This window comes from Ascaphus truei, chromosome 4, assembly GCF_040206685.1.
Source record: "Ascaphus truei isolate aAscTru1 chromosome 4, aAscTru1.hap1, whole genome shotgun sequence".
In the NCBI taxonomy this organism is placed as follows: domain Eukaryota; kingdom Metazoa; phylum Chordata; class Amphibia; order Anura; family Ascaphidae; genus Ascaphus; species Ascaphus truei.
In genome coordinates, this window is record NC_134486.1 from 104,491,488 (window position 1) to 104,519,342 (window position 27,855).

At 42.5% G+C, this 27,855-nt stretch overlaps 1 protein-coding gene across 4 annotated transcripts in view; it reads right to left on the reverse strand.

The window, feature by feature from the left end:
* Window positions 1-27,855, reverse strand: part of ABHD12 (abhydrolase domain containing 12, lysophospholipase) — a 128,895-nt gene that overhangs the window by 28,298 nt on the left and 72,742 nt on the right. For all 4 annotated transcript variants that reach the window (XR_012800946.1, XM_075596313.1, XM_075596310.1 and 1 more), the window contains exons 2-4: window positions 23,616-23,740; window positions 8,831-8,936; window positions 4,291-4,410 (exon numbers count right to left, since the gene is read on the reverse strand). Coding sequence is in view for 3 of the 4 variants with exons in the window: in XM_075596313.1 (XP_075452428.1) it covers window positions 4,291-4,410; window positions 8,831-8,936; window positions 23,616-23,740 (351 nt within the window). In the remaining variant the exon portion in view is untranslated. The remainder of the gene's footprint in view (window positions 1-4,290; window positions 4,411-8,830; window positions 8,937-23,615; window positions 23,741-27,855) is intronic.

Here is a 27,855-nt window from a genome sequence, read left to right on the forward strand (position 1 = left end):
GAGGGAGAGTTTGGTGTAGCGGTGGCAGTGTAAGGGGGAAAGAATATTCATTCTGTTTTGAAATGAATTCTGACAACTACAAAAAAAAAAAAAAATTACTATCAGTGTGTTCTGCTCTAAGAAGATGACTGATGGGAAAGGCATGTTCAAGACAGGAGAGGTCATACTGTACCACATTCACAGTAAGAGCGTCCCTCATGCCCGCTCAGGAGCACTGCAAATAGCCGACTATTATGTAATGTCACATAACAAGTAGAGATATGGTCTTGTTTTATATATATATATATATATATATATATATATATATATATATATATATATATATATATATATATATAATATATATATACATACATTTTAAGTTATGGTGGGTGAAAAAGGCGACAGGAAACCTCCACCGTTAGCATATAGCCAATAAAGAATATCACTTGTGAGCACATTCACATGTCTTAGACAGGTGTGCAACCCTGCCTTTCAACCATTATCACCTCGCATACAGTGCTCCCACTGCAGCAAGGGATTCTGGGAAATGACATGCAAATGAGCACACAATGTGTCACCTTTTGCCTGGAATATCCATATACATGGAGCCCATTTAAGCTGATGTATCACCGTTCACACAGCTTTTGAACACAGCATGCAGCATGCGGTAGTTAAAAATCACCACAATTATTAAGGTTATGGTGGGTAAAAAAAGTGACAAAAACCCTCCACAGTAAAGCATAAAGCAACTGTAAATATCTAGTCTGGTCTCAAACCAGCTTAGCCATTACAACCAACCTCACACTGATGATACCCATCAAGGTTGAAACATGTCTGTGAGTGGGTTTAATGGCTTTGCATCTCATCCCAGCCTCTGTCTAAAAGCTGTGTTTAAAACAGCATGCATTGGCTTGAGGATTTGCTTGTGTAATACGAGCTTGAGACAAAAGGTGGCACTGAGTGCTCATTTGCATGGCATTTCCCAGAATCCCTTGCTGCAGTGGAAGCGCTGTATGCTGGGCGATAATGGGGAAAGACAGGGTTGCAGATCTGTCTAAGACATGCAAATGAGCATACAGTAATATTTACAGTTGCTTTATGCTTTACTGTGGAGGGTTTTTGTCACTTTTTTTACCCACCATAACCTTAATAATTGTGGTGATTATATATATATATATATATATATATATATATATATTGAAACAAAGCAAAAGGAAAAAGCTGCGCCTCTGAACCAATTGGGTATAATCAAAACTATTAATCTGAAATTTGTATAAAAAACGGGGGGGGGGGGGAGGGGGTTGTTTTATAGTATGAAGTGAATATAGGTTTAAATTAAGAATGAACTCCTATCAATAGTACATACTTAGCTAACAAACACTCATAAAACACCTGGAATGTAAACAAGACTAAACACTTAACTTAAACAATTATGTAGATATAAAATATATATAAAAATGCATATTATAAAAAGAAAAAACAAATAACTAAAGAAAAAGGATAAACCAGTCCTCAATTGGAAGTCCAAAATGAAATGGATACTTGTGCAGGGGAACTTCGGCTGCTCTCAAAAATGGACAAACCACGTCCACAGGAAATCTAAAAGAAAAAGAGAGGAGAGAGCGCACGCCCCATAGCGTAAAAAGGTAATTTAATGAGGGAAGGGGGGGTAAGGGGGGTAGTTAAAATGCACTCACAAGGGTACATATATTAAAAGCATTGTGTGATTATAATCACCACCATCCGGTTCTTGCTCTGTGTCTTTAATGCAATCCGGTCTCGGAACAGGATGGGTCCGCGTCCCAGCTGGTAGAGAAGGCCAACGGGTATCAACGTCCTTAGAGAGTTCAGGAAAGTGTGGCTCTGTGTTCCTCAAGCCTCCGTAGCATCGGCGCAGATCTCGGTCTGTTCTCTGCGCTGTATGATGACGTAATGTCGTAGCGTCTGACGTAATGACGCTCCCTTACGCGTTTCGTCACTCGGCGGGTGACTTTCTCAAAGGGCGGTACTGTGAGAGGGTCTGTCCGCTATTTAAATACACGAACCAATGCCGCTTGATCAACAGAACGCCCCTCATCAGCTGTTGATGCTTACAACTCAATACAATTGTCCACAATACTAATACACTCTAAAAGTGCCTAATAAAAACTATTTGCCTCATTGAAGGAGATTGGTTATACATATGTGTGACTAAATACTAAACATTGCCGGACCCAAGGGACTCATATATCCTATCATTTCAGATATAAACTCATACAGGGACATCCCTAAATAGTATACCAAACCAAGAAATAAATATATATATAAAAAATAATATCCTAGCATGACTAGAGATAAATAGACCCTAATAGACCCTTAATGAATTATTTAAGTAACAATACTATTCCCATATAAGGGACAAATACATAACAGGCAGAAACAAATTTACATCAGAATTCAAGGAGTATGCTAATGAATAATTAAAAACCACAAATTAATAATAAAGATTTAACTTAAAACATATATTATTATAAATTTTTATAATATCGCAAATATTTTTATATCATTATAAAAAATCAGACTGTTAATGGACAGGTGATCCCACAAGGATATATAATCCCACTAGATAAATCAAACCATTGGATTAGTTTAATAATCACGTTCACTAATATATAAAAATATAAATAATTATAGAATAGTTGTTAAATAATTATGTATATTATGTCCACTTGGGATACACTTTTAAACACAAAGAATGTGTAGTCATTCACATAGATCTGTTATAGATTACATTATATATAATATAGTTATCTTAACACACCTTTTCATTTGTAGTATTAATTATAATAATTTTTATAAATATAGTTTAATAATATCCAATTATGATTTCATCAATCGTTATTGAGATAATGATTTTGAGCTGTCTATCTCTCCCCCCCTCCAGGTACCACCCTTTGACGTGGCATAAGGAATCTGTTTTCACGTTTTCAATATATTAAACTAATCCAATGGTTTGATTTATCTAGTGGGATTATATATCCTTTTGGGATCACCTGTCCATTAACAGTCTGATTTTTTATAATGATATAAAAATATTTGCGATATTATAAAAATTTATAATAATATATGTTTTAAGTTAAATCTTTATTATTAATTTGTGGTTTTTAATTATTCATTAGCATACTCCTTGAATTCTGATGTAAATTTGTTTCTGCCTGTTATGTATTTGTCCCTTATATGGGAATAGTATTGTTACTTAAATAATTCATTAAGGGTCTATTAGGGTCTATTTATCTCTAGTCATGCTAGGATATTATTTTTTATATATATATTTATTTCTTGGTTTGGTATACTATTTAGGGATGTCCCTGTATGAGTTTAGATCTGATATGATAGGATATATGAGTCCCTTGGGTCCGGCAATGTTTAGTATTTAGTCACACATATGTATAACCAATCTCCTTCAATGAGGCAAATAGTTCTTATTAGGCACTTTTAGAGTGTATTAGTATTGTGGACAATTGTATTGAGTTGTAAGCATCAACAGCTGATGAGGGGCGTTCTGTTGATCAAGCGGCATTGGTTCGTGTATTTAAATAGCGGACAGACCCTCTCACAGTACCGCCCTTTGAGAAAGTCACCCGCCGAGTGACGAAACGCGTAAGGGAGCGTCATTACGTCAGACGCTACGACATTACGTCATCATACAGCGCAGAGAACAGACCGAGATCTGCGCCGATGCTACGGAGGCTTGAGGAACACAGAGCCACACTTTCCTGAACTCTCTAAGGACGTTGATACCCGTTGGCCTTCTCTACCAGCTGGGATGCGGACCCATCCTGTTCCGAGACCGGATTGCATTAAAGACACAGAGCAAGAACCGGATGGTGGTGATTATAATCACACAATGCTTTTAATATCTGTACCCTTGTGAGTGCATTTTAACCACCCCTCTTACCCCCCCTTCCCTCATTAAATTACCTTTTTACGCTATGGGGCGTGCGCTCTCTCCTCTCTTTTTCTTTTATATATATATATATATATATATATATATATATATATATATATATATATATATATATATATATATATATATATATATATATTTCCCCAACAACCAACCATGCTACAATTTATTACTTCTGAATAATTATTATTTTGATTTAAATGTAATAAATAAAATATGTATTTTCATTTTCATAATTCATGGTCAAAGAGAAGGCCGAAATAAATAAAACGCATGATATTGTGTGGGTAACACTTAAAAAAAAAAAAAAAAAGCAAAGCAAAGCACAGGAATAAATGGAATTCGATTAATAAAAGACTGACCTAGTCCCTGCATTTCCATGTAAATAAAGAATGACTGGATAGTTTGTGGACATAACTTCTTCATACCACGTTGGTTCCTTTCCCTGAGCATCTTTCCATAAAACCGCAGGAAGGGTGTGCCTGAAATGACCAAATCATGTTACAGACATTTCAATAAGGCTTCACTGCTCTGTACCATTTTATTTTTTGCAAAGGCTTAAGACACTTTTTCTGGGCCTCTCCTGAAGGGCTCTTGCCCTGAAATTTAAAAATGTTTATTCTTCTGTTAATGTGGTTGAACAAATTTTGAAGCATTGACAGTTCTTCTGTTTTGACACTAAAGGACCCAAGAAGTCTCACCGAAGAGCTCCCCTTCTCCCTCCAAACACGTATTCAGGGCCTGGCCCCAAAACTAGGTTCCTCTTACATGCTTCCCAAAATACACAATATACACAATATAGAGTGGAACCCAGGATGGCCAATTATATCTGGTATTGGCACACTTATTGAAAACATTTCTGGCTAGGTAGAAAACATCATGAAGCCCTCGGTAAAAAATTTTTTAAATACAGCCAGCTACCTACAAGACGCCACAGACCTGTTGAACAAGCTAGCTGCTATTGGTCCTTTAACACAGGGGTGTGCGCAGTTATAGAAGTCCCGCGCTCTCCCCTCAGGAAGTTTAATTAAATGCCGGGGGACCGCGCAAACCTCTATAACACACATCCCTTCCCGCGACGCCATGGTAACCTGGCGTCAAATGTATGTAACACTAGGCCAATGACATCAAGGGAAATTTCAGAAATCATGCAGACTTTTGATACATTAAATAGAAGCCTCAACTGGGGAAGATAGTTCATGTGTTATTATGCTATATAAATGTATTGCATCTTCACTTTAATGCAAATGTGCTATGTATGCTCTTCCTGCTCTTATAGCCCAGATGCCTCACATCTTCACTCTAAGTCCTTATCCATCTACATTCTTCTTTTTGCATTGCTGTACCATTTCCCCGGATATCTCCCATGTCCATTCTAATGCCTGAACAATTTACATTGATGTGTTTGGCACTGCTGTCACTTGTTTTACCACACTTATTTACATCCCTATATACCCTCTTACAAGGATTTGAGCATTGTATAAATAAGAAGAAATTTCAGTTTATTTGACCTTAGTAATAATAATAACATTTCATATAGCGCTTTTCTCCCAATGGGACTCAAAGTGCGTCACAATTGCAATGCATGGTATATTTTTGGCACAGGGAGATAGGGAGGGACACAAGCCGCTGACACCAGGATTTGAACCAGGTTCCCCTGCCTCAAACTCGGTGTCATTGTTTTCAGAGTCAGTGCCTTTACTCCCTCTTAGAAGTAATCCTAAATACTCCCGGACCTGAATATTTGTTAAAAACAGTGATCATAACATGATCTCATTTGAAATAAATGATCAAAAACCATTTTATGGATTCAACAAAGACTTTACGTGTTAGCAAGACAGGTTTTAATAAACTGAGGAATAATCTACAATAATGGATAAAGGAATAATAAAGGAATAATAAAGAAATAATCGTAATTGGGAAGATAAATGGTCAGTCTTTAAAAACATTGTTAGAAAAGCACCTTCATCAGTGTATACCCTTGGGTAATAAATATAAATGAAACAAGTCTAAAACAAATGTGGTTAAAGAAACAGTTACGGGAAGAAATGGAAAGGAAGAGGCAAGCGTTTAGATTCTTAAAGTCAGAAGGAAAAGAATGATAAAGAATGTAAACAAAAGCAATAACTGAAAATGAAAAAAAGGATTGCAATAGAAAGGAAGATCAACCCTAAAAAGTTATTTACGTATTCTTTACATACCTCAATAACAAAAATATTAGAAAAGAAAATATAGGACCCTTTCAGTGCGAGATGGGCAGGCAAATTATTGGAGATAAAGAAAAAGCAGAGGTATTAAATAAATTCTTCGCCTCTGTATTTACCAGGAGGGAATCAATTGCAATAGTAGTGCTGCAGGAGGAAACCACAATCTCTAGATTAACAAACAATTGGTTAATTGAGGAAGAAGTGCATAGGCGGCTTGATAAAATTAAAGTAAATAAGGCACCTGGTCTCGATGGAATACATCCAAGAGTTCTTAATGAGCCAAGTTCAGTAGCACAAGATTGGCATAAAGCAGACAAGGTGCCTATATTTAAAAAGGGAGCTTGATCACAACCGGGGAATTACAGACCTGTAAGCCCAACATCAATAGTGAGGAAGCTACTGTACTTGAAGTTTTAGTATGGGAAAATATTCAGGAATACCTAATGGATAACAAAATTATTAGTAGTACTCAGCATGGATTTATGAAGGATAAGTCATGTCAAACTAACCGTATTAGTTTATTTGAGAAGGGAAGTAAGAATTTAGACCAGGGTAATGCAGTTGAAGTCTACGTAGATTTTGCAAAGGCTTCTGATATGGTGCCGCACAAGAGGTTAGTGTACAAACTACAGGAAATTGGACTGGGTACAAATATTTGCACCTGGATTGAAAACTGGTTGAAGTATAGACAACAAAGAGTTGTCATAGATGGAAGATTTTCAGGTTGGGTTAAAAGTGTAAGCCGAGTACCTCAAGGATCGGTACTGGGGACCCTGCTTTTCAACTTGTTTATTAAGGATATTGAGGTTGGCGTAGAGAGCAACATCTCCATCTTTGCTGATGACACTAAATTATGTAAGGTAGTAAAATCAGAGCAAGAAGGACTTGGATAAACTATAAACTTGTCCAGAAAATGGCAGATTAGATTTAATACAGATACATGTAAGGTTATGTATTTGGGGAGCAAAAGCAAGCAGGCTACATACAAACCAAATGGGGCAGTATTGGGTCAATCCTTGATGGAGAATGATTTAGGAGTGCTTGTAGAAAACAGGGCTAGCAATAGTGCTCAATGTCAGGCAGTAGCTGAAATGGCAATAAGGATATTATCTTGCATAAAATGGGGTATGGATAGAAGGGAACAGCATAATGTTGACAATGTATAAATCCTTATTAAGACCACACCTTGAATATGAAGTTCGGTTTTGGGCCTTCTTCATAAAAAAAATACATTATAGAACTAAAAAATGTGCAGAGAAGTGCCACCATATTAATAAAGGAGATGGAAGGTCTGATTTCTGTTCATTCAAAGAATTGTACAAACAACACGGGATCATCCTTTGAGATTGGAGGAAAGGAGATTTCACCAGCAGAAAAGAAAAGGGTTCTTAACAGCAAGGGTAGTTACAATTTTTTATTTATTACCCATGCAGACTGATAGCAGATACAATAGATATCTTTGAAAGGGATAGACATATTTTTAGAAAGGAAGCATAAACCATAACCAGATTTATGTTGGCTATTAATTAGCAAAAGAAAGTCTTGCCAAGAGATACACAATCATATATTTTCTTTTTTTTATTGCTTATTGTTGGTAGTCGACAGTTTTATTTGCAATGGAGTTTTTTGTTTATTTTTTTCCCATTGGTGTTGCCAGAGGTTGTTATTGCAATAAAGTATTAAAGACTTTCGCAATATCGCTTAATGAGTTCCCAGGCAAACACATCACATAAAATATCAAGATATTTAAAGGAACAATGCTGCCAATCCTACTTTTGATAATAAATTTAATTAACATAGAATTTGACAGCAGATAAGAACCACCTGGTCCATCTTGTCTGTCCATTTCCCTAGCTGCTGTAAAACCCTCAGACCCCATTTGATTCTTGTCTCTCTCTTATATTTTGGATAGCCTTGTGTATTTGCCTGTACCACCTTTGCTGGGACTCTATTCAAGGATCCAACCACCCCTTCCGCGAAAGACTTGCTCACGTTTACCTGGAGACTTCCACCCTCCAGCTTCAGAGCAGGACCTCTTGTTCCATCCCGTCTTGCTGTCCTTTGTTGAAACCATTTATGTATTAAAAAGCTTCCATCATATCCCTCCTCTCTTGTCTCTCCTCCAAACTGTACATATTCAGGTCCGTTAGTCTTGCCCGATTAGTCTTATGCTGTAGATCATGCATCATTTTAGTAGCCCTTTTTTGCAGAATCTACAATTGATTTATGTCCTGTTGAAGATCTGGTCTCCAGAACTGAACACAGTACTCTAGGTGAGGTCTCAGCAATGACCTATAAACTCGCTCTTTCTGCAGCGAACACCTCTCTGTATACAACCTAGCGTCTTGCTGGCTTTCCATGTTGGTCTGGTACATTGCTCACCTACTTTTAAGTCAGCTGAAATGACAACTCCCAGCTCCTTTTCTTCTAGTAGTTAACATTATAGTGTCATTAATAGTGCATCAGCCTTACGAGGTTTGTGACAAGTGCACTCATTTGCTCTTTTTGGTATTACATTGTAGTTGCCACACTTTTGACCATTGCTCCAATCTACCTAAATAATTAATCATATTGTTCATTTCTCTCCCCCCCCCCCCCCCCACACACCCGAGTGCTAACGGTGTTGCAGATCTGTGTGTCATAGGCAAAACACTCCATTAAATACCAACGACCTTGGATAACCAAACAAACTTACCAGACACCAATGGTTACATCCTCCTCTGGCTGCAAATATAAATTACAGGTGTGATTTAAGCCTTGTTCCTGAGGCTTCTTCAAGTCAATAAAATATGGCACCCTCACTGAAAAACAAAAAAACACCACAAAATGTATAAATGCACACTGGAATATTGCATCCCTACTTCTATTGAGATCTAGGGGACCTGGGTATAATAACTGGTCTCCTAGAATGAACATATTTAAAACAGGAATGCAGCATGACAGCGGCCATCAATCTGCATGTACTGCATAGCATGTTACATTAAGATTTATCAGCTGCAGTGTCGTTTAGAAATATTTTTTCGCAGCGAATACAAAACAGTACTACTATTAGTGATCCTGCAGAAGGGGCATTCAGTTTGTTTTACCTTCAGGTTGATGGTTTTATGAACTTGCGTGATACCTGATCCTCATCACAATGAAATAAAAACAGTGGCTGCACTACTGGACCAGCCTATTCATTACGCTTTATATCCATCTTTTGAGATCTTCTAGAATTTGGACCTCTGAGGTGATTTTGACCCAATTAGGTCTAAAGACACATTATTTAGAATCCCATCATTCACATTCCCCCAATATTTCTTCCATTTAATTAATTAATTACAAATGACCACGGTGTCAGGGAGACTCAGTGATCGCCATTTCCTCTCCGAGTTCCCTGCTCGTCTCATCCTCACTGTTTATTGGCTCCCAAGTGAGGGTAGTGACATCACATTGGAATTTTGCCTTCATCTGATTCTATGTCACTTTATCCCAGACAGCAAGGATTCTCATAGGGAATTCCTCCCTATTAGAAAGGTCCCACAAACGTTTAAGATGGGCTAGCAGGAATGTGGAAGGGTACCCTTGAAGCAGAAATATTACATCCCACTCCCCCATTTTTTTCTTCTTTTTATATGTAAAGCATGTGACAATGCATAATTCTACATTCTTAACCTCTAAAAATTCTGATTGTGTGACTAATGAAATGGCCGCCATCTAACTTTGTGCTGCAGTCAGTGAAGTTCTGCAGTTGATATATAGCATTATATTACGAAGTGTAAAACATTACAGCTTCCAGAGTAATAGACAGTCTGCTGTTTGGCAACAAAGCATCACAAACAGATCTGTTGCTGTGTTCCAAAGTGCAGAGATCAAAAAGGTGTGTGTGTGTCAGAGCAGTGTCCAGGGAGGCTGCGAGGGAGCCCCCCCCCCCCCTCCCCTCGCCCCTCGGTATCCACATAAACACATACAAATAACGACAGACTCCATCTGGAGGTATAAAAGGCCGTGGCTTTGTTTATTAAATAATTGAGTAACTGCCAGTTCCTGCCAGAGTGCTCACTTAATAGGTGATGGGTCACATGGTCCTTGAACCGCTGACCTCGTAAATCCCGTAGCCGGCCCCACGTGACCAGGCCGTTGTAGCAAGTGGGCGCCCTGAAGTCACGTCCAGGTAACCCCGCCCACTCGTCACTCTCCTAGGGCTTTATCAGCCCCGAGCTCCGTCTGGCAAGGACAAGCACTTAACCCCCCACTGCCCCCACCGACTGGCCTATTTAACCCCTCTTAAACTAGGCCCGTACCGCCAGACCCATGAGGATCGTCTCCACAACTCCTCCTGGAACTTATAAAATAAAACTGACCCACTATCCGAGAAATGCCCGCGTCAGACCTAAACAAACCGACAGACCTGGAATCGGAGTCTGGTAGGCTGATCGCCCAGACCCCATACATTTGCCCTGTATCACTTCACCGTCTCAATCATAACATGGTATTTAAAGGGTGACGAACATAAGTGGAGTGCCCTCTATCCCATCACCCCCACCCGGATTAAAAAGGCTCACGATCAATTAGCATAAATATGCGGAAAGTAGTGTCTCTCCGCGTCCCCCTTTCCTCCCCCTTTTTTGGATGATCTTGCAGACTCTTCCCTATAGACTCGGAGCAACGGTAGACGCACCATGTATTCCCCCCCACCCAACTCTTTTCTGTTACATCTTTTGGCAAATGCATGCGGACACCCTCGTGCTTCCGACTGTAACTGTCACTGTTGTGCCTGGGCCGAGTGCTGTAAGCAATCCCTATTTCCCCATGCAGCCGCCGCCATGTCTGCCGTACTCTCCTTCCTACCCCAGCAGCATGTACCTTGCTGTACCGCGCAGTCTCCCTCATACCCCAGCAGTATGTACTGTGTCGCCTTCCTAATCCAGCAACGTGTACTATGTAGTGTCAGCAGGGAGCAGAATGAGCGCGCTTGCTCCCGGCTGTGCTTTAAATCCCCCTCCGGCTCCTCCCACCCCCCTGGCCGCGCCATCCCCGGCTCGTGCCTGCGGGATGGAGAGCGGCCAGGGACCCCTAGCAGTGAGGAGAAGCCTTGCCCCCTGGTCATGGCGGACCCTCGCCTAGGCTGCTAGAGGGGCAGCTGTTTCAAAAGAGGAAGTGGATATGACTGTAAATAGTTCTGTAGCAACCAAAGGATGATCACTACATTAAAAACAAAATTTAAATGGCATTAGGAGCTAAAAAACAAAAAATTCAGACAGTATTATCTAATACAGCAGAACGGATTTATTTTAAAAATAAAATAAAAAAACCAGGATTTTTTATATTTTGCTTCTTTAAAAATATAAAAAGGAAAGGGGGGGGGGAACACCCACTTGTGATGCTAACCAGGAGCAGACAATTGCCTTATTCATAATATGTAAACATCTTCACTGCATGAGACAGTTCATGAGACCAAAAAATTTTGCACCTAGTTTTTTGCAGTTTGCGGTTTCATATCTATCTTCAGCAGCAGCAGATGCACCGCCGTTTTTCCTGCAATTTCTTTAAAAATATAATTTGGCTTATATTTTCAAAGCGTAAGGGGGCATTGCAATAATGTACAGGCATACCCCGGTTTAAGGACACTCACTTTAAGTACACTCGCGAGTAAGGAAATATTGCACAATACGCAAAGGGCAGCTCGCGCATGCGCCTGTCAGCACGTCCTGAACAGCAATACCGGCTCCCTACCTGCACCGAAGCTGTGCGCAAGCGGGGAGACTATAGAGCCTGTTACACATGCGTTATTTACATCAGTTATGCATAGGGTGACCATTCGTACCGGTTTTACCGGGACAGTCTCGGTTTTTTGTGTCCTGTCCCGGTTTTAAGTCGTCCCGGTTTTTGTCCCTGGTCCCGGTATTGCGGGGCAGCGGCGGTGAGGAGAATGCGGCACGGTAAGTATTTTATGCTGCCGGGGGGACTGAATGAAGGAGCATGCCGGGGCGGGACTTAGAATGCCGCCGGGCAGCAGGGGATTGGATGGAGGATGCGGGGGCGGGGCTTTGAATACCGGGCCGCAGGGGATTGGCTTAAGGTAAGAGGATCCCCCCCCCCCCCCCGGCACTCCAGCCCCTTCGGCCCTTCCCCGGCTCTCCCTACCCAAAACTCCTCCCCCCAGCACTCCGGCCCTCGGTCACCAGTTCTCCCTTCGGTCCCGGCACCCCCCCTGGTCCCCGGTACTCCGGCCCTCCCCCTCGGTCCTCCTTCCGGTCCCGGCACTCCGGCCCTCCCCCACCCGGTCCCCGGCCCTCCCCCCCGGTCCCCGGCCCTCCCCCCCGGTCCCCGGCTCTCCCCCCCCCCCGGTCCCCGGCTCTCCGGCCCTCCCCCCCCCGGTCCCCGGCACTCCCCCCGGTCCCTGGCTGTCCCTCCCTCCGGACCGGCACCCCAGTCGCTCGCTAGCAGTGCGGCACCTCCAGTGCCTACTGTTAGTGAGCGCGTGCCAGAGCTTGCCGCCTCCTACCTCAACCCGCCTCCGCAGCCACCTCCGCCGAACCCCAGCCACCTGAGGTAGGCATATGGGGGAGATGCAGGGGGGGAGAGACATGGGAGACACATGGGAGATGGGGGGGGGGGGAAGACACATGGGAGATACGGGGGGGGGGAAAGACACATGGGAGATAGGTGGGGGGAGATACACAAGGGAGATGCAGGGGGGGGGAGAAACATGGGAGATGCAGGGGGGGGGGAGAAACATGGGAGATGCAGGGGGGACACACATGGGAGATGCAGGGGGGGGGCACATGGGAGATGCAGGGGGGGCCACATGGGAGATGCAGGGGAGGGGGACACATGGGAGATGCAGGGGGGGCACATGACATGGGAGATGCAGGGGAGGGGGACACATGGGAGATGCAGGGGAGGGGGACACATGGGAGATGCAGGGGAGGGGGGCACATGGGAGATGCAGGGGAGGGGGGCACATGGGAGATGCAGGGGAGGGGGACACATGGGAGATGCAGGGGAGGGGGGCACATGGGAGATGCAGGGGAGGGGGGCACATGGGAGATGCAGGGGAGGGGGGCACATGGGAGATGCAGGGGAGGGGGGCACATGGGAGATGCAGGGGAGGGGGACACATGGGAGATGCAGGGGAGGGGGACACATGGGAGATGCAGGGGAGGGGGACACATGGGAGATGCAGGGGAGGGGGACACATGGGAGATGCAGGGGAGGGGGACACATGGGAGATGCAGGGGAGGGGGACACATGGGAGATGCAGGGGAGGGGGACACATGGGAGATGCAGGGGAGGGGGACACATGGGAGATGCAGGGGAGGGGGACACATGGGAGATGCAGGGGAGGGGGACACATGGGAGATGCAGGGGAGGGGGACACATGGGAGATGCAGGGGAGGGGGACACATGGGAGATGCAGGGGAGGGGGACACATGGGAGATGCAGGGGAGGGGGACACATGGGAGATGCAGGGGAGGGGGACACATGGGAGATGCAGGGGAGGGGGGCACATGGGAGATGCAGGGGAGGGGGACACATGGGAGATGCAGGGGAGGGGGACACATGGGAGATTCAGGGGAGGGGGACACATGGGAGATGCAGGGGAGGGGGACACATGGGAGATGCAGGGGAGGGGGACACATGGGAGATGCAGGGAGGGGAGAGAGAGATGGGAGATGCAGGGGGGGAGAGAGATGGGAGATGCAGGGGGGGGACACATGGGAGATGCAGGGGGGGGGAGAGAGAGATGGGATATGCAGGGGGGGAGAGAGAGATGGGAGATGCTGGGCGGGCGGGAGAGAGAGATGGGAGATGCTGGGCGGGAGAGAGAGAGATGTGAGATGCGGGGGTGGGTATATGGGGATGATGATGATGATTTTACCTGTGCGGCCCAATTTTTTTTAAATATGTATGGGGGGTGGGGGTCTTTAAAAATGTATTGGGGCGGCAAGGGTCTTTTTAATATGTATTGGTGGGGCGGGTATTTTTATTATGTATTGCGGGGTGGGGTTTTTGGTATGTATTTTGTGGGGGGATTGTGTGAGCAGAGTGTGGTAATTGATGTAAGGTAGGGGCAAGTGAGAGGGGGAGTAAGACACAGGGGAGATAAATACATGCGAGGCGGGAGGGGGGAGAGGGAGTGAGACGGAGGGGAGAGATAAATACATGCGAGGCGGGAGGGAGGGAGAGTGAGTGAGATGGAGGGGAGAGATAAATACATGCGAGGCGGGAGGAGAGTGAGTGAGACGGAGGGGAGATAAATACATGCGAGGCGGGAGGGGAGGAGAGCGAGTTAGACGGAGGAGAGATAAATACATGCGAGGCGGGAGGGGGTAGAGTGAGTGAGACGGAGGGGAGAGATAAATACATGCGAGGCGGGAGGGGGGAGAGCGATTGAGACACAGGGGAGATAAATACATGCGAGGCGGGAGGGGAGGAGAGCGAGTGAGACGAGGGGAGATAAATACATGCGAGGCGGGAGGGGAGGAGAGCGAGTGAGACGGAGGGGAGATAAATACATGCGAGGCGGGAGGGGAGGAGAGCGAGTGAGACACAGGGGAGATAAATACATGCGAGGCGGGAGGGGAGGAGAGTGAGTGAGATGGAGGGGAGATAAATACATGCGAGGCGGGAGGGGGGGAGAGCGAGTGAGACGGAGGGGAGATAAATACATGCGAGGCGGGAGGGGAGGAGAGCGAGTGAGACACAGGGGAGATAAATACATGCGAGGCGGGAGGGGAGGAGAGCGAGTGAGACACAGGGGAGATAAATACATGCGAGGCGGGAGGGGGGAGAGTGAGTGAGACACAGGGGAGATAAATACATGCGACGCGGGAGGGGAGGAGAGCGAGTGAGACACAGGGGAGATAAATACATGCGAGGCGGGAGGGGAGAAGAGCGAGTGAGACACAGGGGAGATAAATACATGCGAGGCGGGAGGGGGGAGAGTGAGTGAGACACAGGGGAGATAAATACATGCGAGGCGGGAGGGGAGGAGAGCGAGTGAGACACAGGGGAGATAAATACATGTGTGGCTCTGTGTGTGTGTGGCTCTGTGTCAGCGTCTTTGTGCGTGTCAGTATCGCTGTGCGTGTCACTGGCTATGTGCGTGTGGGTCAGTGGCTCTGTAGGTGTGGGTCAGTGGCTCTGTGGGTCTGGGTCAGTGGCTGGCGGTGTGTGGGCCACTGGCTCTGGGTGTGTGGGTGTGTGGCTCTGTATGTGAGTGTGTGGGTTAGTGGTTCTGGGTGTGTGTATGGGTCAGTGGCTCTGTGTCTCAGTAGCTCTGTGGGTGTGGGTGTCGGGCTCGGTGTGGGTCAGTAGCTCTGTGTGTGTGTGTCAGTGACTGTGTGTATGTGTCAATGGCTGTGTGTGTGTGTGTGTGTGTGTGTGTGTGTGTGTGTGTGTGTGTGTGTGTGTGTGTGTGTGTCAGGGGCTGTGTGTGTGTGGGTCAGTGGCTCTGTGTGTGTGGGTCAGTGGCTCTGTGTGTGTGTGGGTCAGTGGCTCTGTGTGTGTGTGTGGGTCAGTGGCTCCGTGTGGGTCAGTGGCTCTGTGTGTGTGTGTGGGTCAGTGGCTCTGTGTGGGTCAGTGGCTCTGTGTGTGTGTGGGTCAGTGGCTCTGTCTGTGTGTGGGTCAGTGGCTCTGTGTGTGTGTGTGTGTGTGTCAGTGGCTCTGTGTGTGTGTGTGTGTGTGTGTGTGGGTCAGTGGCTCTGTGTGTGTGGGGGTCAGTGGCTCTGTGTGTGTGTGTGTGTGGGGGGGGGGTCAGTGGCTCTGTGTGTGTGGGGGTTAGTGGCTCTGTGTGTGTGTGTGGGTCAGTGGCTCTGTGTGTGTGGGGGGTCAGTGGCTCTGTGTGTGTGTGTGTGTGTGTGTGTGTGTGGGTGTGTGGGTCAGTGGCTCTGTGTGTGGCTCTGTGCGTCAGTGGCTCTGTGCGTCAGTGGCTCTGTGCGTCAGTGGCTCGGTGTGTAGGTCAGTGGCTCGGTGTGTAGGTCAGTGACTCTGTGGGTCAGTGGATCGGTGTGTAGGTCAGTGGCTCTGTGGGTCAGTGGATCGGTGTGTAGGTCAGTGGCTCTGTGGGTGTGTGGGTCAGTGGCTCTGTTTGGGTGTGTGGGTCAGTGGCTCTGTGTGTGTGGGTGTGTGGGTCAGTGGCTCTGTGTGTGTGGGTCAGTGGCTCTGTGTGTGTGGGTCAGTGGGTGTGTGGGTCAGTGGCTCTGTGTGTGTGGGTGTATGGGTCAGTGGGTGTGTGGGTCAGTGGCTGTGGGTCAGTGGCTCTGTGTGTAGGTCAGTGGCTCTTTGTGTGTGTGGGTCAGTGGCTCTGTGTGTTTGGGTCAGTGGCTCTGTGTGTGTGGGTGTATGGGTCAGTGGGTGTGTGGGTCAGTGGCTGTGGGTCAGTGGCTCTGTGTGTAGGTCAGTGGCTCTTTGTGTGTGTGGGTCAGTGGCTCTGTGTGTTTGGGTCAGTGGCTCTGTGTGTGTGGGCCAGTGGCTCTGTGTGTGTGGGTGTGTGGGTCAGTGGCTCAGTGTGTGTGGGTCAGTGGTTCTGTGTGTGGGTGTGTGGGTCAGTGGCTCTCTGTATGTAGGTCAGTGGCTCTGTGTGTCTGTGTGGGTCAGTGGGTGTGTGGGTCAGTGGCTCTGTGTGGAGATAACATTTTTTTTTTAGATCTATTTATTATATATTTATTTATCTTGCCTTTGGCTGTATCCTCCCCTCCAAATTCCGATAACATGGCTGCGCGACATCACGTAATACACATTGCCATAACAACGAGCCGCTCCGTGACGTCACGCAGCATCAAGTTGACATGACAACGGGACGCATTATGGCGCCGAGGCATCACGTGATGCCACATTGTCATGGCAACATGTCACCGCCTGACGTCAGTGTCTCGTTGTCATGGCAACAGGGTGCGTCATGTGATGTAATTTGTTTTATAAATAATTTTTTAATGTGTCCCGGTTTTTCATTTTGAAAATCTGGTCACCCTAGTTATGCACGTATATGACGATTGCAGTACAGTACATGCATCGATAAGTGGAAAAAAGGTAGTGCTTCACTTTAAGGACTTTTTCGCTTTACATACTCTGGACCCATTGCGTATGTTAATGCGGGGTATGCCTGTATAGCGGCATCATAGAGGTTTACTTCAGCAAGATGTTACTTACAGGCACTACCTTAATTTTCACAGAGCTGACTGTCTAACCAGCACTTTACAATTTTAAGTACATTTAACAGATTTTTCAATTATTTTAAAAAAAATTAGCATCCACCTACAAAATTAAGAGAAAAAAAAATGTCTGATACCAGTCAGTGCCTGTAAGCATAAGGTATTTTTTCATCTTACTAGGTCAATGTCATTTGATAACCGACACCACAATATAATGTGAAAAGGTTGTAGGCATTACATTATACTGTACTTTACGCCTATTGAATATGCAATCCGTTCAGCACTCACAAATCCTTGTTACCAAGAATAGTCAAACGACACAAAGTTCAACGGGTGGTGCTCAGCAGAGCAGAGATTCCTCCTAATCCTACGAAAAGCTCAGTGGAAGCAGATAATCCTCCGGCACACACGCACGCGCGCACGCACACACACACACACACACACACGATATGTTAAACACGATTTGCACTGTGACTTGTACATACACAAGTGTATATCAAATTATGTTTATTAGAGGGTTAACCACTGGGTTTGGTGGGGTGTAAGGAATCCATTACCCAGAATCCCTGGCTGCATTGGGAACAAGCATGCTGTGCGATTATACGGTAAACCAGGTTTGGGAACATGTCATAGACGTGTGCCCATATGTGTTCTTTATCATTACTTTCAAAGCATGCTCCAAGGTCAATGAATCAGAGCCCCATGCCCTGTGTCTATTCTCAAAAAGGTACAAGACCAAAGTCTGGGATTATAATGTGATTACAAACCACGCATCACCAAACCCAGTGGTTAACCCTCTAATAAACACTACAAAATAAACCCAAGCCCCAAATGAAGCAGGGGGAAAAAAAGGAAAATAGATTATACTGAATATATCAGTGATAACATGACATCTGGGTTTGTGAAAGGGTTAACCATCACAAAAATGGCAGATGGGGAGCTTGGAGGGACATTAGTTAGTGACCCATTCAGTGAAGTGCATAAAAATGAGACATCTTGAAAGTAGCCATTTTTTTTTATTTTTCAAGAGATGTCATACATTACAATTTTTACATTAAAAAAAATTATACAGTACATTGACTCTTACATTAAAATATCAGACATACAAACATATATACATGACCCTATATTACAAGGCAAAACTTAATTATAAACATACACATAAATGCATAGCAATATTCGAGTTTGACAGTATACAACTCAGCAGTTTTAGTTTTGCACTCGATAGATATTACATTATCAGTTTGCTTTCACTTTTTGATATTTTCTTAAGTTCTTCAAAATGACCCATTCCGTACCAGAATTTGTATTTAAGCCCTTTTCTATATCTCAATGTGTGTCTCTTATCAAAATGCATTAATGTCAATAGTGCTCTTTGTACGTCTGATATGTTCAGGTACCGTTTTTTTTTTAACCACTCTCTTACAGTAAGATACAATTTTGTCAAATGGAAACAGAAACAGAATCATGTTGTTTCTCACCTATGATTTCGACGTTTCCCAATAATAATCCGTCTGGCTTCATTGCTAGATCAAGTTTGAAAACGTTTCGTACAAAATGTTACCACTTCATTATTACAGGAATGTTTAATTTTCCTACATTCCCAGAAGCCTGCTTTTTCTGAGCCACATTTTGGGATTATATTGCCAGTTCCTCTTTACAGGCATATCTCCTTTGCCAGGGCGAAATATAGACCCCCCCAACACCTTGATATGCGTTTCCTGCATTATCGCTCCACTCAGGACTTTTAAATTGACTTCCCGATGTTTAAAGATCTTCTCAAAACGTGGATATCTCTGGGAAATCTTTCTGCCAACTTTGGTATGTCTTTTCCCAAACTTTGTCTGCATTGACCATTAGCATTGGATTAAATAAAAAGTTTTGCTTTCATTTTATTGAGTTCATCAAATGTACAGCTGAGTCTACAGTATTTCCCCCCCAAAAAAATCTTTTGTTTGTGTATCACCTCATTCATATCGTGTCTAGCTTGGAGACAGGAGAATATGTGAGTTTGGTGAATTAGTTTGACATTTGAGATTTACATTCCTCCATGTTGTTTGGGTAAGTGCAACGTGTCCAAATGAATCCTATGTTTTCTGCCATTCCATGTGAATTTAGTGAACAGGCTATTTTAATACCTTTATAGGATATCATTAAGGGGAGCGTTTGAATAGCTTAGATTAACTTTGGGAATATGATCGATTTTATGATTGTGCAAAGTGCCATAAAAGCAATGTCTAGGCCTCTCCACGATTCCAGGAGTTTCTGTATTTTTACCATGATCGGGAGTAGTTTAATGTATAGATTTCCCGTGGATTTGCAGAGAAGTGCAACCCTAAATATTTCATACTTTTCTTAATCACTGTAAAGGCAAGATTTGGTATATCTTCTGTCACTTGTCTGTTGTAATCATGCAGTTGTAATATTTCGGACTTATCAAAAATGTGTTTTATATCCTGAGAATGTGCTACAATGTTTTATAATTTCACAAATTTCTTCTAAACTTTCCCTTAGATTTACAACAAATAAAAGCACGTCCTCTGCCAAAAGTGGTACTTTATTTTCTTTATTACCTATTTTTATTCCCTGATATTTTTCTGAGTTCTTTAATGTGATTACTTTTTGAAATAATACCGGAGCAATTAGCAATCACGATAAGGGGCAGCCTTGTCTTGTTCCGTTGGCTCACATTTTTCAGAAACAAAGCCCTGATATATAAACCGTGATGTGGATTTTGTATAACGTATCTGAAATCATCTCCTGAAATTTCCTTTCCTTTCTATACCAAAGTGAGACAGCGCTTCACATAAGTGGACCAAGTTCACAAAATCGAACGCTTTTTCTGCGTCTAATCTTCGCATAATTCCTGGAGGGGGCTTTCTTTTTGCCCTTCAAATTTTCCAAAACTGATATTCCTTTTACAATATTTCTTACTGGGTACCTTCCCCAGATACATCCTTTGTGATATATATCCATTACATACGGCTATATAACGTTAAATCTTTCTACTAGTATTTTTGTGAGCAGTTTATATTCTAAATTTAAGAGCTATAGGCCTGTATGAGGCTGGGTTTAATTCACTTTGTCCTGATTTTGTGAGGACCCGAATGAATGCAGAATTGAACTCTTTCAAGATTGACTTGGTTGTAGTAAAAATTTACAACAAAAGCTGAAGGAGGGCAACTTTATCAAACAACATTTTAAAGAATTCACTTGTACTGTATAGCCATCTGGTCCAGGGGCTGTGTTTTGTTTCATAGTTTTTATCCCTTTTAAAAATTTCCTCCAACATTAGATCTTTGTTTAATTTTTTCCACTTGTTCCTTATTTAATTTTGGGAATGTTCACCTTTTTCCAAAAGCTTTTTCTTTTGACTCATTATTTGCCTTTCCCACTGTATACAGATTACTATAACATATCTCCAAAATGTCTTTGCCTTTGTTACAAATATTGCCTATCTTCCTTTTTTTGAGTGTTAATTCAAAATCGCTTTTTGTCTACATATTCTTGCTTTTTGTAGGGGAGATTTATTTTTTAGAATAAATGTTGCCCATATGGGAGCATGATCTGAAAGTACAATGTTGTCTATTTTGGCTTATTTTACTCTATTAATCAATACTAGAGCATTTCATAATCAATCAATAATGAATCCTTGAAAGGGTCTGATGTGATCTGGACATACACATATAATAATCTGTGTTGTCAGGGTGCAGTGGTCTCCATGCATCTACGAAATCTAGGGGAAATCTATGCTATCCCTACTGGCTATTTTTTTTCTTCATGTTTTTAGTTACGCTTATTGAAGATCTGGTTGTCTATTAAATTAAAACATCCACCAATACCAATGTGCCTTCTGAGTATTTGCTCAGTTTCTGTATTAAATTTAAGGAAAGACAATTTGAGTACTGTAGTTGTTTGGCGCATAAATATTACAGAGAATCAATCTTTCTTTGTCAACCTTTACATCCCGCGTGAATGTGATGCTCCTCCAGAGGGAGAAAGAATCGATGCACAGCCGGAATAACTTGTGCAGAGGCTGAAGGATGTGACTTCAAAAGACTTTATTGCGGCATAGTGGAGCTCTGGCGGATCCGCTGACGCGTTTCACTACACAACCTTTACATCCCATATAACAAATCTCCCCTGAGTCTGAAAAGTACAATTCCTCTATTTTGAACCCTTTCTTGACCAGTATAGCAACCCCACTTGCACTTTAGTTTGTGTTCTTTATCTATTAAGTGTGTTTCTTGAATAAATGCTATTTCTGCTTTTCTTTTTCCCAGATGATAACTCAGCATCTTATTCTAATAGGCACATTAATTCCTCCTATAGTCCAAGATACTATTCTAAATGGCGCCATCACTTATTCTGCATTACTTTTGTATGTTATATACTCTCGACCCCTCAAAGTTTTCCTTGTGCCTTTTGCCTTTTTCCTTTCCCCTTATTAGGGCATAATTTTCATCTTTGCAAACTCTACATTTCGTCGTATCTTTGCTGCATTTACAAACACACAAACACATATAAGTATACATGCATAAAAAAATTAACTTTGCTTCTACTTTATTTCTTAACTTCCGATTCTAATAGTCTTATTCTTTTCTAACTTTAACTCACTCAACTGGTTTAGTGAACTAATTTGCCCTTTCCAGCACTTTACATCCGCTTCTGCATTCCTTTGAACAATTTCTATAGCATTTAGTAAGCCTAATTGTTGCAAATCATTTGTTTTTAGCTTGCATTTATTTCCTCCCCTCTTTAAAGCAGCAGTGCAAGCTGATGTTTTTTTTAACCTAAAAATGTTCACCCCCCTTTAATATGTGCATCAATACAATCCACACAATGATAAGTAATTAGCCAAGTTGCTGATCAATGCGCGAAGATTCGGCTCGGGGGGTTCAATAAATGGCTGTCAGTGCAGCAGAAGAGGAACAACGATGCAAAGTTCTGTGGGGAAGATCATGTTACCAGGCAGTTACTAAATACAATTGGTTCACTGCTAGAGAGCGGGCAGGGCTCGAAAAGGGGTATGCCAGAGGCTGTCTCAGAAGAGGAAGGGGATGTGACTTTGTAAATGGTTGCTATAGAAACAACAAATGCTTGTTACATTATAATACATTGAAAATGTCATTTAGAGTTGTTTAAAAAATAAATAAAGCTACAAATATTTTCTCATAGTACATAACTTATGATTTTTTTTTTTTTTTTTAAACACATGTAGGATAATGCTTGGTCTGCAGCTTTAAGATTTTTCCCTCAACTTTTATGTTACGCCTTTTAAAGCTGCAGTTCAGGCAATATCCTGCATGTGTTTTTTTTTTTAATAAATCAGTTCCGTAATAAGAAAAAATACTTTTAGCATTTTCTGTTTTAAAAAACAACAACTTTGAAAGGCCAATTTTCTTGTATTCTATTTTAACAAGCATGCTTGTTCCTATAGCAACGATTTACATTCCCCATATTTAAAGATGTCGCCAAACTTTGACGATTAATAGACGGAGAACGAATTAACCGGCAGCTATGCAGTTCTTTATGTAATTAGAGATTGCCCACATGAAACTATTGAAGTAAAAAAATAAATTAAAAAAAAAAAAGACTGAACTGCAGCTTTAAAGTAGTTTTGTCGTGCTTATGGATGTCATTTTCAGATTTATTTAAAAAACTCCAGAAAAAGCTGCAAGATTGATCACATGGCAAATCCTGCTGTTCAAGATCACTTCCGTCACGCTACCAATTGTTTTCCATGCAGATTTTTTTTTTAAATGACGTTTAGCAGCCCTTTTCATTTAGGTGGTCGGACCAACAAAATACACAGTATGCAGGGGTGAAGTCGGGAACCCGTATAGTACAGAATGTTAAAAAAATAGAGGAACTGCACCTTTAAGCAAATCCACTCAAGTGATTTCATTATATTTTTCCACAGTTATAAGATCTTATATCTTCTGTAGATTGGAGTACATCATTAAATCATTGGATTAGTGTGCTCGGACAACATTTAAAAATGGTTTCCCCTGTCAATGTTTGTGTGGGCGACTTTCATTTACAATATACTGTAGAAGGCAGGTACTATCAGCTCCTTTTAAATTTACACTTATAGATGTTTCAGGGCCCCAAAATCTGTGAGTCTGTATGAGCAGTGTGTGTGTGTGTGTGTGTGTGTGTGTGTGTGTGTGTGTGTGTGTGTGTGTGTGTGTGTGTGTGTGTACAGTATGTATGCGTTTATGTGTTTGGACTATGAGTTTTGCTATGTCACAGTGTATATGACTACAAAGCAATATGTCCTTCCGGCATGCTCGGGTCCAACAACAAGTGGAATGAGGAGAGATTAAAACAAACACTTACCAAAATTTAAAAAGACCAGCTTAGCTTGAATAGCAGGACAAAGTTTTACAAGGAAGGGAATGGCTATATACAGCCCAACCAGCCAGATTAGGAACATTCGTAATCGGAACCACAAGCCATAGCGCCTAAAAAAAAAAAAAACAGAAAGGAAAAAGTCAGATATTAAACCATACACAACTATAGAGCAGACATTAAAACCCTACCTACTCCTTTCTTCATAACCACCAGCTCTCTCATGCCACATTACCAAGCCATTCTCTATTACATCATTTCCTGTGACCCTGGCTGCAGCCAGGGCTTCTCCCAGTTTAGCCTCAAAGTCGTAATAAACCAGTTCAGAAAAACAGCAGTGACAACAAGTGTTATTCGTTTCACTTAATTGTAGTCAACGATGTATAATGTGGTTTCGCAGGGTCGAAGAGGGAGGCTTTTCCACTTTTACCTTCACGGTCTTTCCCCAGGTCACCCATAGGACGGATCCTCACCTCAAAGGCTGCAATTGTAAGCAGTCTGTCTTCAGACAACTTATTCCAGTGTATTTTCCCTACCTATAAAAAGGAGGTAACCCAAGTGTAATGATACTATGGGGGTATCGAGGACTACTATTTTTTGTTACAAACTTCTGTTCTTGCAGACACAAAGACTAGTTGATGATGAGAGGACAGGAAACATTTAGGACAGGGCATGCAAAATGAGATTTCTTTCCTTCATATAACCAGTTGAAAAAGATAACTAATCTACGAGAACATAATAAAAATGTGAGAAACATATACAGAAGACTCTCTCATTTGGGTCTTTGTCCAGTTTTTTCGCTAGCGGATCAATTACTTTTCTTTAACACGTCATTTATTTTTTCCAAATTTGGAGTCACACCTACTTCTGTTATTTAATTAAAATGATCCTTCTCAAATTAGTCAAGGCAACACATATGCAATTTCCGTTGTTCACCAAGGAAATAGCAGTGGCTATATTTAATCTTCTACTGCTGAAAAATAGGCCAACGCAGATGGAAAAAAGAAATCCTGTGTCAGACCTTCTGTGTAATGTCCCTGATGAGTATAACAGCAGCAGCTTCACGGCTTCTTCTGGGACTACAGCCTGTAACTCACGAGGATGATTTATTCCAGTGGAAATTGACATATATAATAATAGCAATAATTATAAAAATTATGCAGCGCTTGATGAAGAAAACATGTTGGACAGGGCTTCGTATTGGCCATAGAGATACAGACTAAACCTATTTAAGTAATGAAATCGCAATAAAGTGAACGTACTCTGCTACATTACACATTCCCTATTTTAATGATTGTTTATTGAAATCTGAGTTTGTAGTTTTCCAAGGTGTAGTCACAAACCAAAAGTGAACCAACAATACCGATTAGTTTAAATGGTTACACTGCTTAAGATGCATTGGTTGTGTATAAGTAAAAGCATTTGGGGATCATTTTTGGAAGACTAAAAAGTGTTCTGTTTGAAAATATTGTTTTTCGCCAATCCAATGTATGCACCGTTAGTCCCATTCAGCAGAGAATGAGAAGACTGCCAGAGAGAGTGCACTGAGACACGAGACAGTATGTACTTGCCAAGAGTGGCGTACAAGAGAGCCCAACTCGGAATCAATGTGACTTCCAAAGGTGAGTGTCGAGATATTATGTATTTTAATTCATCTGGTGCTTCAGGGGTTAATGAAGGTACAATTTGGGTTTAAAAGTACAATATATTTGGTTTAATGACAGGTCCAGACTTGTCATGGGTCTGTGCTGGGCTTCACAAAGAACTTAATTGGGGGTGCCTATCCTTGATAGCCCACTAAAAGTGACATGTGTTGTTTAGAAGGTCGTACATGCTAAGCAGAGCTGACCAAAGCAAACTCACAGTTCGTGAATAACGACTGGTACATTCCAGAGAGAGGTGACACACGGGGTATGCTTTCATTGAAGGACTTTATTAAAAATGAGAAAATCATGTGACGTCGTCTGCTGTACATACAAAGAATTACATGTGTATATCTGTGGCAGGGGGTGACATATAAAGATTAAAGACAGTGCAGTCTAGCAGGTAATAAAGGACAGATATCCATTGGTCACTCAAAATTTACGACGGTCATACTTAGTCTCGTTCCGTTCGTCATAACGGCCTGAATCTGTTGATGTGACTCACGTATGTCTAGGTACTACAGAAGGGACGTTATGAGCATGTTTATACACCGAGGGAAAATGTAAACGTTAAAGTTTAAACGTTGCCTGTAAAAGTTTTTTTTCTCTGTCATAAAACTATCAATCTCACAGCTGATTTATGACAGGGTTGGACTTATTTTGTTTCAATTGGGAAAAATAATATTTAAGGCTTAGTAAGGGTTTATGAAAATCAGATTTCAACAGAGGTGTTTGGACCAAACACGTGAAGTCCCTTTCCTGCGCCAGTGACCTCTCTGGGAGAAAATCCTTCCATGCTGCATGGTAACGTATTGTATAGGGATTTCTGTCATTGTTTTATCCTTTTATTTTAAGAAACTGTCCTGCGTTTATTGTAATTGTATGTTCTTGTAATCTTTTTTCTGTAATCTAAGCACTGTATTTTAAATATATTAAAACATTTAATAAGGGATGCTTTGGGCTCAGAATAAACTTTTGCACGCTCTGGTGAGAGTTTTTACATTTTAGGACACATTTTGCTACAACAGATTTGTGGGTTAAGCGCATAGTTTCTTCCATCATAAACAGGGACATGAGACTCTGGCAGATTTATAAATGTTATATCTTTTATTTGCCTTTCTTTGATGGTGGAAGCATATAGATATGATTGCAATTGAGTAAGGGGTTAATATAACTAATTGAAGGTATTATGGCGGAGGAGAAAGGTGAGTTGGCTACAGTAGCCATGTGTATTAACCCTGGTTGCGTATTTAAGTCACGTGCTCACTCGTCTGCTATATGGGGTCTGAGTTACGGGAGATATTGCTCATTTGAGGGATCATTGCAGAGGTGAAAAGTGAGACAGCTTGCGAGCGGTCTGTCTATTAACCCTGTCCCGTATACAGGTCACATGGTCACAGTGGTGTCGTACGTGTCAGTGAGTTTGGAGGGATCCAGTGCGCAAGGTAATTGCTACAAATTGTAGTCAATAATAATACTACCAGCGCAACAATGTGCCTAAACTGCGTATTGACTTCAAGATTTGTCAGACGTGATACTCCCAGCATAATAATGTGCCAGGAATACGAGTTGTGTAAAATATAATTTTATTAAACATATATAAAATAAGTAGTGCTAGTGGTGGCAGCATATGCCTCCCCCTGACTGACGCTAACAGACAAATAACAAATAAAAAAAAAAGTACCAGAAGGTAATAGTAAAAGGATCTGTTTTGGAGGAGTGTATGACAATAGTCACTCCCTCAAACAACACAACACCTCTATGCTCTCAGAAATAATCCCCTAATGGGGTTTGGTATACAGTGTGTGTATATAGACGCCCTGAAGTGCCAGCGTTCTAGCCACTAGGTCACCAAACTAGATCCTGTCTATATTGAGGTACAATGTGAGGTTATGTACCTGTTAGAAAGCAGTTCTGATCTGCTTCTAGTCTAGGGCTAGTTTGAGGGTGTTTTCACTGCTCCCACCATACGATCTAGTCTACCTGGGTTGGAATAGCACTGACCCACCCTGGCTGTACTAGGTCAGAAATTGGTATAAACTACCCCCATTATCTACCTTTCACTTCTACTGTAGGTGGACTTTCATCATTAGAGCAGACCTCTTCGCAGCCCCTCTCCACCTACCCCATACCCCCCTCTGCCATCTACATGACAGGTTTCTGAGTGCGAGCTAGGATATACAGAGCCTCCACCACCTAAGCATCATTGAATGGCATAACCGTGTGTGTTCATTTACCTAATGATACACTTGCTAATTAAGGCTCTGTACATAACCTCACATTGATGACCTAGTGGCTAGAACGCTGGCGGTTCAGGGCATCGATATACACACACTGTATACCAAATACCATTAGGGGGTTATTTCTGAGAGCATTGGGGTGTTTCTTGAGGGAGTGACTATTGTCAGACACTCCTCCAAAACAGATCCTTTTACTACTACCTTCTGGTACTTTTTAAAATTTCCCTTGGAGTAAATTGCCTTGTTGGAGATGGAAGAGCAGCCCCAGAAGTGACGTCACTGCTGGCAGAAGATGGCGTTATGGCAGCTGGCGCGGATTCGGAGGCCTCCCAGGCTCTGCGTGCC